This window comes from Anoplophora glabripennis, unplaced genomic scaffold (genome assembly GCF_000390285.2).
Source record: "Anoplophora glabripennis isolate ALB-LARVAE unplaced genomic scaffold, Agla_2.0 scaffold656, whole genome shotgun sequence".
Lineage (NCBI taxonomy): Eukaryota > Metazoa > Arthropoda > Insecta > Coleoptera > Cerambycidae > Anoplophora > Anoplophora glabripennis.
Genome location: NW_019416929.1, coordinates 87,286 through 103,032, shown reverse-complemented (window position 1 = coordinate 103,032; position 15,747 = coordinate 87,286). Strand labels below are relative to the sequence as shown.

The 15,747-nt window shown below is 35.1% G+C and overlaps 1 protein-coding gene across 1 annotated transcript; it reads left to right on the top strand.

The window, feature by feature from the left end:
* Nucleotides 1-11,201: 11,201 nt before the first annotated feature.
* LOC108910861 lies at nucleotides 11,202-12,140 on the top strand (the record flags this gene model as incomplete). Its single annotated transcript, XM_023455708.1, has 1 exon — nucleotides 11,202-12,140. A coding segment is annotated over one exon (867 nt), but the record flags the coding sequence as incomplete, so codon positions are not given.
* Nucleotides 12,141-15,747: the final 3,607 nt, after the last annotated feature.

Sequence of the window (15,747 nt, the reverse complement as noted above, 5' to 3'; positions counted from 1 at the left end):
AGTGGATAGGCCGAGGTGGCTCTGTGCATTGGCCTGCGCAGTCGCCTGACTTGACCCCGTTGGATTATTTTCTCTGGGGCTATCTAAAAGCTTTAGTGTATGAAACTCCTGTTCCCAACCAACAAGAGCTACTGCCCAGCTGTGTACTGAGCTACGTGGAGGACACTTTGAGCAATTACTCTAAGCTGTTTCAATAAACTGGTATTTTTTGACATTTTTTCTTTTTTTTTGCTGTAGCGACCAAACTGCATATTTCTGGACAGGGGTTTATCAGGCAAAATTGCATATTTTCATGCCCTCTATAACCCCTATCATTTTGTCGCAATAATTATGGGACACCCTGTGTATTAATACTGTTTATTTATTTAATAGTTGCCACAAGGTTTCCGATGTCTATTGATAATCTAAAACGTTCTGTTAATTTTATTTGAAAGCTATTTAAAAAAAAAACGTGTCTACAACTCTGTAACTTTTCTACTATTTTTGACAATAAGAACATAAACTTTACACTTATAAAATGTCATATTTCAATTTGACACTCTATTTTAATTTTATTTTACACGATTTAAAATGTTATATATTTTTTTTACGAAAAGATATTCGAATTTATTTCATAAAAGAAAGGAAAATGCCTACTCTTAATATAATTGTTTTTCTTATAAATTTAATTGCTTCTGTAGTATAGTAGACGTAGATACTGAATTTATTGAATTATATTTGGCCATATTATAGTTTTATTTTTTTTTTTTAGATTAACAAGGAGATGGTTGTTTGGTCCAGAACTAGGACCATTACAGAAGCACACATACATACACGTACTTTGAGTTTGATAATTATAAGGAACTGTTTATAGTGATTATGTTACTCCAACTAAACAATTATTAATATCTACTAAAACTTTTAACAATAACATTATATACCTATGTATTTAGTTAGTTGATGAAATACTGGTAATATTTCAAAAACAATTATACAGTATGTAGGGAGAATAAGAGGAAACATTTTTTTATTTTACATTATACGGAAAAAAGGCACACTTGATAAAAAGTTTTGCTTGGATTTAAAATGAGGTTGTCATAGTGAAACTTAACATTTCATGTCAAGAAAATAAAAAATCTGAATATGTCACGAGAGTAAACTACATTTATTTTTAATATTTCTGAAAAGTGTCATTAGGAAAAGCTGTTCCAAATTAAATGATACGACATAATTCCAATTTGTGGAAAAATTGGCCTACTTTGATTATTTACAAATATTTACGTCCACGGTTAGGGTGAATAGAGGAAACACTTTTTTATTTCAAATAAAAGGTTGTGAATAAAATGACATTTTATTCTTCACTTGTGTCACTGTACTACGTTAAAAAAACCCTGCAGTAATTAATTATTGGATAAATGCTAATTTTACAGCAAAAAATATATCTAATACAGGGCTACGGTGAGGGTGATAACAGTTATTGCCAAGTAATTCAAGATTTCAATGAAAAATACTCAGGTGTGCATGTGGCGCAGTCGTCTTTACATAAAGTAGTTCAAAAATTTTTGAGAACCGGCGTATTCTGTTGTAACTGTTAGGACCTGGTTACAGAACACATTTCCCAATCGCTGGATTGGCCGGCATGCTCTATATCAATGGCCTCCGCGATGTCCAGACTTAACAATCATGGACTTTTACTTGTGGGGTCAACTTAAACAGATTGTGTAAAGCAGGCCTTTGGACAATAACATCGGGCAGCTAAAGCAACGAATTAGAGTTGTTGTGCAGTCTATATCTTTAGAAGGGGTTAGACGCAGCTACAATGAAATACTCGCACGCTTTCAAATTAGTGTGAACGTTGGCGGAGGAGTGTTTAAATAATGCTTTATTATACATTTATATTTTTTTCTAAAATTATGTTCTGTAAAAAATTATACCAATTTTGTATGCGAATTGTTTTATTTAAAAACTCAAGTAACTTTTTTGTACGACTTTTGCAAAATATCTCTTTTCAGAAATATTAAAAATAAAGGTAGTTTCCTCTCGTGACATTTTCAGATTTTTTTGTTTTCTGGCCACCCCGTACATGAAATGTTAAGTTTCACCATTTTTCAACAAGTGTGCCTTTTTTCGTAAAATGTAAAATAAAAAAAGTTTTTCCTCTTATTCACCATAACCGCGGACATAGTGTGTGGTGTAGTATATATGAAATTGGCAATTTCAGTAAACATGTTTTTCAGGGCGAGAATTTCAAAATTGATATTTAGTTGTTGTTCATCGGTAGAGGGCGCTGCTTATATTTTACTGTTGGACAAATATGGCCTAACACTTTTTATTTTTTACGCATTGACAATTTGAACCAAAAATAATGAAAATTTCATTATTAATTGAAGTCAAAACGCTCAATCGTTTTCGAAATAAATAGAGACACTAACTTGAAATTTACAGTTTATTTCAAACAATTACATATATATTATTTACATCAAAGTACATGTGGTTACCATATGCTGCAGATTGAGTTCAATAAATTCATTTCATTCTTGCATTGGATAATAAATATAATATGTACCTATAATAGAGTACCCACTTATCCACTATAAGAAAATAATCTACAGGGTGTCCCGAAATTTATGCAACAAAATTAGGTCACAGATTCTTAAGACAAATTTAGAGGACCCGTATTTTTTATTTTTGCCAAGTGGCCCCCTCTTTCGGAGTTACAACCCCCTGAAGTCCGCCCCTAAGAATAATCTTTTTTTTATATATCAGAACCCTGTTGTACGAGAATCACTAACTTTGGTACACAGGGGTTTTATGACATGTGGAATCTGATGGTGCTCCGTTTTTTGGCGGTGAGCCCCTTTAAGACAATTTTTCGTGGGCCCCCTTGTCTTTGGAGCCAAAAAATTTGGTCGCATATTTAAATTTCTTAAAAATTATCAGCCCACTAGAAAGCCATTAAATTTAGGAACTTTTTGTCTCTATACTTTTTTCGTAAAAAGCAATGTTTTCGAGAAAAATGTCAAAATGTGATCGAATGCATATCGTGATTCCTATATATTACCCATTTTCCTCAAAAACATTGCGTTTTACGAAACAAATATCAAGGGACAAAAAAGTTTCTAAATTCAATGGCTTTCTAGCTAACTAATAATTAAAAATAATCAAATTTGCGACCAAATTTTTCTTGATTCAAAGACAAGGGGGCCCACGAAAAAGTGTCTTAAGGGGGTTTCTCGCAAAAAAGCGTAGCACTGTGAGATTCCACATGTCATGAAACCCCTATGTACCAAATTTAGTGATTCTGGTATAACATGGTTTTGAGATATAAAAAAGACTTCTTAGGGGCAGATTTCAGGGTGCTGTAACTCCGAAAGTGGGGGCCAGTTGGCAAAAAGAAAAAATACGGGTCCCCTAAATTTGTCTTGAGAATCTATGACCAAATTTTGTTGCATGAATTTCGGGACACCCTGTATAGTTTATTACACATCTAACCCCAAACTTTGAGTACCTTGGCATATACTGCATATTGAATTGAATAAATTCATTTCATTCTGAATATGCATTTGATGATAAAAAATATATAATAGAACCATAAGAAAATAATCTATTTCAATTGACAAAAATGCACAGATAGGTATCTACTAAGCATTTAAATAATAATTGTTTGCAGAATCTTATCTTTTGCTTTGATAATAAAATTACACTTGTTTTTAAATTAATTATTTGCATCATAGTAGAAATCATATTGTATACATAATAAGAAATTGCTCTTATCTGGAAAATAGTGTACTTTATTTACTGTCAACTAGTGCAATTTTTATTCAAAATTGAGCATATTTTGGACTAAATTCCATAAAGGACAAAATATACTTATTTTATCAGTAAGTACAACTAGCACTATTTTTTAAATTAAAAATTAAAAAACGTAACCACTGAAATTTTCGACTGAATTGATGAAATAGTTTACAAAGTATTCCATAATGCGTTTTGTCCAAAAAATATAGATAAAAAAGCACTAATAGAAATAAAGAGACTAATCACATGTATTTTTATATTGGTTTTTCTATTAGTTAATCTCTGTTATGACTGTCCATAATGGACAAAATGTAATTCGTTAGTTAGTTAGCTAGTAAACAACGAACTTGAAATCATTTTGATCATGTGCATTATCATTCAAAAAGACATATGTCGTTTTCAAATTACATGAACAAAACGCATGTTGAAAGTGCAAATACATTTCAATAATTATTTGTGGTGAGAAATAATGCCCATAAATAACTTCAATAATAAATCAAGGAAGTTAAAGGAACAATTTTATCTCCAATATTAGATGAGAATAGACAAATTAGGATTTGAAGTTTTAAAAGAAGTTCATAATATATTCTACATGAAAATTGCATGATGCGATTACATATAAATTGCAAGTTTAGAACAAAATATGTTTTGGTTTCTCATTTAATTGGAGGCATGTTGTAAATCGTACTATGTTGAGTGCAAGAAACTCCCATTAAGTTGTGCCTGATTCATAATGAAAGACCCTGTATATAGTGTACTATCGGCGTAAGACTGGTGTGCAAAGGAAGTGCATTCGTCGAGTAAGGGGACAAATCATCAAGTCAAGCATAAGTTTTTAGTTGGTTAATCTACGATAATCCATGATCTAACACAGAATAAAGCAATCATTTTAATAACTTTTATTAAAATGAGTAAGTTTATTGTTGTTTATCATGTTATGTACGAGTATATGTATACCGGGGTAACAAACTGTCTAAATTTTAAGGTTAAATAAAACAGCTGACTCTGTCCTATTTGGACTGGCAGAAAGAATCAAAACATGTGATTAAAATCTGATCAACTCGATCCCTATCCGAACCACTTTTAACTTTAACCCGTTTGCTTTCTCAATGACAAAATCACGGATCCTAATAATCGGATTAATCCGATCACGGTTTTCGAAAACCTTTTATATCTCATTCTCCTTATGAATCAGACGTATGACTCGCCGACATATTTTAATTATTTAAGATTAGATATTGTGACTAAGTATCTCACGTGTAACATAGCATCGTTATTATTTTAAGATTTCGAAATGGTGCGATGCCAAATATTAAAAACTTTTCTAATATCAGTGACCCCTACGTTTTACTTTCAGGAATTAATAATTGCGTATAAAATTGTAGTAACTGATGATTGCTTTTAAAAATAATTTTTCGGCTGCGTTATGGTGTTTTACTGGACATGTAATTCATTATATCCGGTAAGACTATGAGATATGTTTGTTATGTAAAGACCTTTTTTAGTAGTGATGTTACATACGCACAAAAAATAGGCTACCCCATAGTACACATTGTCATGAAGAATTTCTCAGTATTTTTACCAGATCGATCTTCGATCTTATGTACTTTGGACACAAGCGTTAAAAAAATGTCTTCTTTGTCATGACCTTAAATATCGCAATATTCGTGCAAAATTAAAAATATTTAAGAAGTATCAAACCCCAAGTGACAAACTAAAAGAATTATAGAATTTATATTTTTAAATTTATAGAACAATATTGACTTTTATAATAATTATAATAATCTTTAATAGTTATTAAAATTATATCAATGTTACTGAGCATACGCATTAAAGATAATTTCATGTAAGCGAAGTAGCCTCGCAACAGGATACCATTCAAGAAAAGTTTGGTTCTGGTTAAGAGTACGTCTATAATAAACCACTTGAAGAAAAAAAACACTCGATAAACAGACTGACACAGCAGAGCAGCAAAAAAAAAACAATAAAAAATACTTGGTAGAACTAGAAAATGCCTAGATTAAACAAAAGAAGAGAAAATACGCTAATGATGACAGCGATGGTATAACAAAAAGATATCACCTGTGTATGAGGCTTTTCTTCCCGAGCATGAAAATTAGGAATAATATGGTTAATGTTAAAATTTATACTATATTTAAATTTGATAATATTCTCTTATATCGTTTTTTTTTTAAGTTTTAAGCACATTAGTGCTCTATTTTACGAAACACGTGTTGGCTGTTCTTAAATATGTACTTCTAAATCCTTGTAAAATAAGTTATTTTGAAATTGTTCATTTTCTATAGTATCTATGTAAATAGTAAACAAGGGTCAGATTCGATCTGTACAATTTCAACTGTGACAATTTCTTGCGGGTTGCCTAAATATGTGACTTCACACTAAAAGACTCTATTAGATAAGTTTTTAAATAAATAGTGTTTATTGAGTACACTACGCTACAAAACCAGTAAACAAAGTTAGAAATTTTGTAATAACTTATAAACCCTATCCCTTAATACCCTTTAATTAATTTGTAAAACAGAATGTTAATGATTTTAAAGTTAGGTACCTACTTTAAGCTATTAGTTTATGCACAGAAAAAAAAGATTAAATTATTATTAATACAAATAGATTTTTTTTCAAAAAAATGCCATCAAATGAAATAAAATAATTGTATTCCAAGTTTCGAGCGGATTTCAAATTTTCCAGAATCCATAATTAGGCCATCAAAAGTACTGACGACCAAAATTAAACTTTCGTAGTTGCTGTGGATAGCTATATACGCTCTTCCTCAAAAAATTTCCGCTCAACTTTTCAGTCGGAACTATGAAACCATCTCCAACCAATCTACGTAGAGCCAATCGCGACAAAAATCCATGTCCGAGAAGACTTAAATTACTTTCCATGAAAAGCAGAAGGCTGTAGAAATAGAAAATTCACCTCAGTTTCGAATTTCGGAAAATAAAAAAATCGAAATTCGAACTGGGGAACCGCAATACTAAATTACAGTATCATGTTAGACTACAAGTCCATCACCCGTTCCAGGCGACTATAGTGTAAAAATGGGCAAAATTCAAAGAGACCAATTGTCCCAACCTACGGACCCATCAAGGATTGGGATCGAATGTCGACCCTGATACCTTGTAGTTCAGTAACCAGGGACGTATATCTGGCCAGTGCGTGTAGTACGACACAAAATTCATATTTGCATTAAATAATGTCCTCTGCTTATTAAATACCATTTACTGTAAATAAATGTAAAATTGCTCCCGGACTGTAGGTCTACTCAGTTCTAGTGCCTCAGGGATTATCCAATCCTGGGGTGAGGTTTTTGAAGGATGAAACAAGTTCTTAGAAACTTCCTAAACTCATGGGTACTCATTGGAGGCCTACTCAAACTTCCAAATTTTCAGGTACTCACAGGAACTCAGATTAGTACTAGTCAAGGCAAAGCAGACACCAGAGTAACCATACTCGAAGTGTAGAAAAAAACATTTAGTGCAACTAGACTCAGTTGAAAGTCTTCAGAAACCAAGACATCCCTAGGGTGTACAACACTGGAAAAAGTCAAAATAAATTAGATTGTTGTCCACATCTCCAGAAACAAACCTCGCCTCCAGTGGAGGGTATGTGGCCAACGCGACATACACACCCCCAAGCCGTCCGTTGAGGTTGGCGTGATGAAGGAGGCGTCCGAACATTCCGTTTGCCTCTTTGCCAGGCGAATAGGAGAGAAGAGTCCCAGTACCGCAGGATATACACGATGAGCTCAGTAAAATGCCGGTTCTCCCCATATTAGAGGTAATTCCCGAGTGAATAATGGAATTAGACGACATGGTGCCCAACATGGGACTCGAATGTTCGAAACGTTAATGATATTAGACGATACAATCTTCTTCCATATTAAAAATTTAGGTTAAAAATCTTGTCTGTGAAGTTAGATATCTATTGCATACTCAGACAACGAGTTAATTTGATAAGATTTTTTTGGAAAAACTTTCTAATTTATTTGAATTAACCTACCTACTTAATTAATACCTTTACAATAAAGTAAAAACAATTTTCCTGACTCGACAGGAATATTGGACTGTACGATATGCGCTGTCCAAAACCTTCACAATATTGCGATGCATACGCATGGTTATATAATTATGACAAACAAATTTGAGTGATTTTACTCAAATTTTCGTAATTTCATAACATCAAAGTGGGTTTTTTAATTAATATTTTTTATTTCCAAAATTTGGTGGAGAATACAAAAATTAATTACAATTTTTTTTTTGTATTTTATCAAAATATTAAATCAACAAATATTAAAGATCATTAAAAAATATTAATAAGAATCCTCTTTCAAATAAAAACGTTATTAAAAAATAAAAATATGGTTTTGGAAAAACAATTAAATTAAAATCTGCCTAACTATATTTAATTATATTTATATAGTATAAAAATTGGGAATGTAAAATAATAATACGAGAGTACCCGAATTTGAATTAAATTAGTTTTTTCTCGAAAATTGTTAATGTTACCGAGTTGGAACAGTTAGACTTTTTCATAAAGTTTTTTCACCGATCTTTAATTATAAGCGGTTTCGTTTTTTAAAAAGGCGCGAACAACAATCAATTTTCTAATCAAGCCCTAATTTAAACTCTTTAGGACTCCAGAAATAAGGACACAAGGTTTTCTCTATAACAGAACTCAGTTTGTGTCTATAAATAATATTGATTCGCATAGAAGAAGTACAACACTCGATGTACCACAGGGTTCTATATTGGGTCCTTTTCTTGTTGTACATAATTGACTTGGCAAATTTGTCTACTGCAGCATATTTTACTTTACATGCAGATATTCCAATCATTTTATCTGACAAATTAGACAAAAATTTAACTAATAAATGTAACGGTGTGCTGTGCAAAACTTTTTGTATTCGAATCCCGATAAGACTCAGCTTTTACGTTTTCATACCAGACAAAAACAACATTGTGACCCGCTTAACGTTACAATCAATAATTCTCTTATTCCGCGCGATTCTGATAGCATGATATTCCTCGGTTTACATATTGATGATTGTTTAAATTGGCATCCACAATGCGATAGTTTAATACAAAAACTTAACAGAGGGTCCTACCAAGTAAAAAATTTGCGAAGCTTTTCAAATGTGATAGGTCTGTACTATGCTCAGGTCTAACAATAAGGTACGGAATCTGGTTTTGGGGACTCTCGTCCCATATAGTTAAATACTTTAATTTTAAGCAATGCATCACTTTTAAATAGGCGCTACCTATTAAAACCAGAAACGGATACAAAATAAAAATTAAGTACCTACCTAATAAGTTAATATTGAGGAAAAGGAGGTTAAAATATGTTATTCGAAATTTGTTTTTTTTAAGAGTTCCTGCTTAAAGAGGTTGCCAGTCGTCAACTGATCCCTTGAGCGCACTTCGATTTTATTAAAGAAAAAATGAAATTTCAAAGAAAAAATGTGCACAAATGAAATAAATAAAACTTGTTGATGTATGTACTAGATTTGCATTTCGTATTTCAATTGGCAGAATCGGCCTGCCCCGATCCCGCGGTTATTAAGAAACGACATATTATTATCGAGAAAGCGAAGCCGATGAGTATTAAAAATCGTTATGTGTTTTGCTGCCTTGGAGATATGAATTTAATACGATTGTGGATACAGTGTACTGGACCTATTCCTTTTCCGAACTGAATCCGTAGATTAGGGATCAACACACCGTTTTGTATTATTGCGGGTTTCGATATTTTACTATAAAAGTTATTCTAAATTGCATAATAAATTTATTTTTTTTATTAAAAGAAGGTTATAATTTTTTTTGCAAAGAATTGCTCACTATTTTTTTTCAACACGATCAACTCTAGCAAAATTTAACATCGTAATCGGCGTCCCTAAAAAAGTTTTCTGCTAAAGGTAAAAAATTATAATAGTTTGTATGTGTAGAAAATTTCTATTATACCTATGTTCATTTGGCCAACAATATATTTTAATTATTTATGTCCTCAAACAATTTTATTATATTGATGGTTAATTTCGTTCTGTTCCGTTTCAAAAGGTCTCCAAAATGTCATGTTGTAATAATATTTGTTAGGGACATCCTATATTAGATATTTATTTGACTAAAGACGCTGAGAAGGCTGATGCGCCGACTAGCCCGAGGTGTGATGTTAATATAAACACTGATAAAGAATGAATGCCTTCTACCCTGTTTTAGTCGAACCCTAATACGGTTCCTATATATGGTCTCATTTTATAAAAGACCGTGAAGTGTGCGTGTGTGTAGTTTAAAGACAGTGTCAATAAGAGGAAATAATTGGAGTTCTTGTAATTGTGAATTACAGGGTGAGTTATCACTGAGTATCTTAGCATGCTTACTAATTGTTAATTAAGTATTCTGTACTGTTGAAATGAATCATATGTGGAAATTGGTAGCAATGTTTGCTTGACCAGACCTGCCTATTATTGTTTTGTTGAGAGTTGTTGTGAAGGGCCGTTAGCTGCGGTGATACGGTCTAGTTCTGAGGTATGGAGATATCTTAGGGCTGTTAGCTGCGGTGATACAGTCCGTCCGTTAGCTGCGGTGACACGGGAGATATCTCAGAGGCTGTTAGCTGCGGTGATACAGTCTGGTTCTGGAATTGGACGCGTCTGGCCATGAGCGGGGTATCCTAGGGCTGTTAGCTGCGGTGATACAGTCCGAACCGTTAGCTGCGGTGACACGGAGGGTACCTTAGGAGGCTGTTAGCTGCGGTGATACAGTCTGGCTCCGGTACGGATGGTCTGGCCATGAACTATCTCAGTGCTATTGTTTTTCAGCCAATGTTGGTTGTGCAGAGGTGGTTTGGTCGGTTTGCATTGTTAGCCTGATATTTGATAAATAGTTGAATGAATTGGCCATATCAGTAAAAGATGTTTTGAGTAGAGTTAGCTGCAGCAATTTGAGAAAAGTATATCTAAACAGTAGTAATTGATTTAAGTTGTTATGCTTAAGGTGAGGGTATGCTTGGGTACTCATGTGTGTTTCTTTTATTTTCGGAAAAAAGGTCCTGAGCTTAGCTTAAGTGCCAGAGGTCGCTCCTGACGACAGCCAGACCCTGACTTGTGAGCACAGTAAGTGTTTTGTTTATTAAAAATTAATTATAAGTATCCAGTATCCTTCAATGGTCCACGCTCGGTATATACGCCCCTAACAAATTATCAGAAGTGGGATAACCATTGAAAGGATAAGCATTGAAGAGATTGCCACTGAATAGTTGAAATACTTTTGAGCTGTTGGTGAGAAAAGGAAGGAATAAGCATGGGAAAACGTAGCAGACAAACTGGCGGTCCTCCTGCAAAGAGGACACGCGCAAATCTGTCTGGTCCACCTGAGGTTGAACCTGAAGCGATGCAAGAACTGGTTCCCATTGCTGAAACCGCAAGTGAGCCTAGCGAAAGTTTGAGTGCAGTTGACCAACTTGCGAATGTCATGCGTGATGTTTTGACTCAACTGGGAAGTCAAAGTCAGAGACCATCTACCTCAACTGGTTTTAAGGGTGATGCCGTCCCTTATTTTGATCCAGAGGACAATCAGCAAGATGTGGTTGTATGGTGTAATAAGATTGACGAATTAAGAATGGTATTTCATTGGCCGGAGGATGCGACAATTTATTATGCCTTAGCAAAACTACGGGGGTTAGCCGAAACATGGTACCGTAGTCTTAAATCTGTAAACTATTCTTGGGTAGAATGGAAAGAAAAACTACAGCATGCTTTTCCCACCGCTAGAGATTATGCTGATAGACTGGATGAAATGATGAAACGAAAGAAAAGTTACAATGAATCTTATACACGTTATTATTTTGAGAAGTTATCGTTGATCAATAACTGTGGGAATATACATGGCACCGACGCCGTTTCATGCATTATACAGGGTCTTCAAGATGACCATGTTAAAACATCTGCTCGTGCTGGAAGTTATGCTGAGCCTGAACAATTATTTACCTATCTCCGAACATTAAAGCAGACCAGTGGTCCAACTAAAGATTCTAGATGCGATAATAGAAAGTTTTTCCATGACAGAAGAGGACAAAAATCAAATAGAGCATCTGGTTCGACTGAACTGAAATGTTTTACATGTGGAAAAACTGGCCATAAAGCTTTCCATTGTAAGACGACTAGTACCATAACCACCAAAGTCTGTAGCTTCTGCCATAAGAGAGGGCATGAAGAGAATAGGTGCTTTGCCAAACCACATGCGAGACCAACAACATCTAAGGAATCTACGTTATGACTAGATTCCATACCCATTGACACGAATGCAAAATATTTTAAAGATGGTGCCATAAATGACGTTCCTATTAAATTGTATATTGATACTGGAAGTTCATGTACAAATATAACCAAAACTGAAGCAGAAAAATTGAACTTAAAAATTGATGTATCTAAAACGGTTTTTATTAAAGGTTATGGTAATTCAATAATATCATCTTTAGGAACTGTCCGCTGCAAAATTAAAATTGATGACGTAGAGTGTGAGTTGGACATAAATGTAGTACCAGATTCGATACAAGATGTGCCTCTACTAGTAAGAAGATCATTTACTGAACAGCCTCAAGTAAGATTAACCAAAGATTATACGACTTTGACATTAAGTCGCGAGCTACCTGACATGGGAAAAGAAGAAACAATGAATAAGGTGACTCTATTGGCATGCAAAACAATGGTGATACCATCAAATCATCTTTGTCATGTACCTGTCGCTGTTGGCACGGATTATACAGGTGAACTTTTCGTCGACGCAAGTATTCGTTTAAAGGAGAATCAGGAACACTGCATTCCGAGAGTCGTCCTGGGCATTCAAGAATCAACAAATGGAAACACAGTAATACCTGTGATAAACCTCTCTGACAATGACCTTATTATTCGAAAGCAACAGCTAGTTGCTAGGGCATGGACTTGTGTAGTAGAGGAGCCAACAACAGAAAGAGTCTTGGCCATTACTGCACATGATTTACCTGATTTACCTATAGAAGACATAATCNCCCGCGGTGGCGGGCGAAGCCCTATACAATTTAGGTATACCTACGCGGGGTACACGCGGAGGCCTACGCACAATACTCTTGTCTACGTAGAGAATCCTACATACCTACATGAAGATACCTACATGGGGCCCTAGGGGCAAAGCCCTAGGTGGGGCAAAACCCTAGGTGGGCAAAGTCCTAGGTGAGGGTCCTAGGGAGCACGCGCCTACGTGGGGGATTCTGCATACCTACGTGGAGATACCTACATGGGGGCCCGAGGGGCAAAGCCCTAGGTGACTTCATTTGAATTTCCCGCCAAAAATGATGCGCTCTGATTGGCTGGCGGGGAAGGGGAGGGGGAAGGGAAAAGGTGGAGGAGTGGGGGTAAAATTCGTCAAAAACTGCTAATTTGAACCTCCATAAGAAAATACATGGGATTTTGTCACCGTACGCCTATAGCATATCTACTAAGGTCATTCACTGAACAGCCTCAAGTAAAATTAACCAAAGATTATACGACTTTGACATTAAGTCGCGAGCTACCTGACCTGGGAAAAGAAGAAACAACGAATAAGGTAACTCTATTGGCTGCAAAACAACGGTGATACCATCAAATCATCTTTGTCATGTACCTGTAGCTGTTGGCACGGATTATACAGGTGAACTTTTCGTCGACGCAAGTATTCGTTTAAAGGAGAATCAGGAACACTGCATTCCGAGAGTCGTCTTAGGCATTCAAGAACCAACAAATGGAAACACAGTACCTGTGATAAACCTCTCTGACAATGACCTTATTATTCGAAAGCAACAGCTAGTTGCTAGGGCATGGACTTGTGTAATAGAGGAGCCAGCAACAGAAAGAGTCTTGGCCATTACTGCACATGATTTACCTGATTTACCTCTAGAAGACATAATCCATGGACCCATAGGAGAGCATGAACGTAAGCAGTTGTTTGAACTGATTTGGGATGCCTTAGGACAGGAGATGAAATGACCATACACCTTAAAGAAGATAGACCATTTACCTGTCGTCCTTATCGGATGTCTAAGAGTGAGAAGGAAAAAGTAGCCACTATTATAGGAGAACTGTTGGACAGTGGAATTATTCGAGAATCTCAATCAAATTATGGATCTCCCTTGATACTGGTTAAGAAAAAGGATGGTACTGACCGAATGTGCATAGACTATCGCAAATTAAACAGTCTAACTGTTAGGGATATATATCCACTGCCACGGATAGATGACCAGTTGGATAGACTTCAAGGCAGCAAGTACTTCACCAGTCTTGACATGCAGTCAGGATATCATCAGGTGCCCATAGCTGAAGCTAGCAAACACCTGACTACTTTTGTGACACCAGATGGAAGTTTTGAATATAATCGAGTTCCATTCGGACTGACCAATGCTCCGTCCGTGTTTCAGCGAATCATAAGCAAAATTCTCTAGTTTCTGCAAAATCTATAGCCGCTGAGTACTTAGATATTTTAATTCATTCTGAAAATATAGAAACTGGTCTAGCTAATTTACGTACAGTATTGGAATTATTAAGGAATGCTGGATTGACCTTAAATCTTAGCAAATGTACTTTTCTGATGAGTTGTGTAAGCTACCTCGGATTTGAAATTAGTTCCGAAGGTATTAGGCCAGGACAGGCAAAAACTTTGGCTGTCATGTAATTTAAAAAGTCAAGTAATGTACATGAAGTGGGTCAATTTCTAGGTCTTACTGGTTACTTCAGACAATTCATCAAGGATTATGCAGTAAAAGCGAAGTGCTTAACCAGCAAAATTAAAAAGGGTCAAAGTTGGAATTGGCGAGAAGAAGACCAGCGTGCTTTTGAAGAACTGAAAGATGCTTTAGTATCCAGACCTGTTTTAGTACTCTGTAACCCGACTTATCCTACCGAGGTGCACACCGTTGCATCCAAACTTGGAATAGCTGGAATATTGCTGCAGGAACAGAGCGGCAAACGATTACATCCAGTAGCATATTTTAGTAGACAGACTACGTCAGCAGAAGAAAAGTATCATTCGTATGAACTGAAAACATTAGCAGTAGTCGAAAGCTTGCAAAAATTCAGAGTTTATCTTCTTGGACTAAACTTCAGAGTTGTTACTTACTGCAATGCTTTGAAAGCAACAAGTTCAAAGAAGGAATTATACCACGTATAGCTCGTTGGTGGCTTCAACTACAAGAGTTTTCATTTTCTGTACATTATCGACCTGGAGAGCGAATGAGACATGTTGATTCGTTAAGTAGAAACCCTTCAAGTTCAGAAAAACCTACTGAAGATATCCTGAAAATTGATCGGGCTGATTGGGTTCTCTTAGGACAACTTATTGACGAAAAGATAAGTCACATTATTAGGGAGACTTTATTAAAACCACCACAGACTGATCACGATCATAATGTTTATAAAGAATATGCTTTACGAGACGGTAGAGTATATAGAATCACTGCTCGTGGATTATTATGGGTTATTCCAAGAGGTATGAGACAGCAGATCGTATGAGCAGCACATGACGAATTGGGACATTTTGATGTAGAGAAAACATTACATCGTTTATGTCAACACTATTGGTTTCCTCGCATGAAAACCTATGTTGAGAAATACATTAAGTGTTGCATATCTTGACTTTATAGTAAGAAGGCAACAGGTCCACAAGAAGGCTTTTTACATCCAATAGAGAAAATAGCCGTTCCATTTCACATGGTACATTTAGATCATTTGGGACCTTTTCCTAAAAGTAAACATGGAAAGAAGTATTTAATCACATAAGTTGATTCGTTTACCAAATATATTGTTTTAAAGGCGGTTAGATCAACTGCAACAAATTATGTTATAGTATTTCTGATCGAAACTTTTTGTCATTATGGGTTACCTGCTAGATTAGTATGTGACCAAGGATCAAGTTTTACCTCTAAACGGTTTAAAGACTTTTGCAAAAA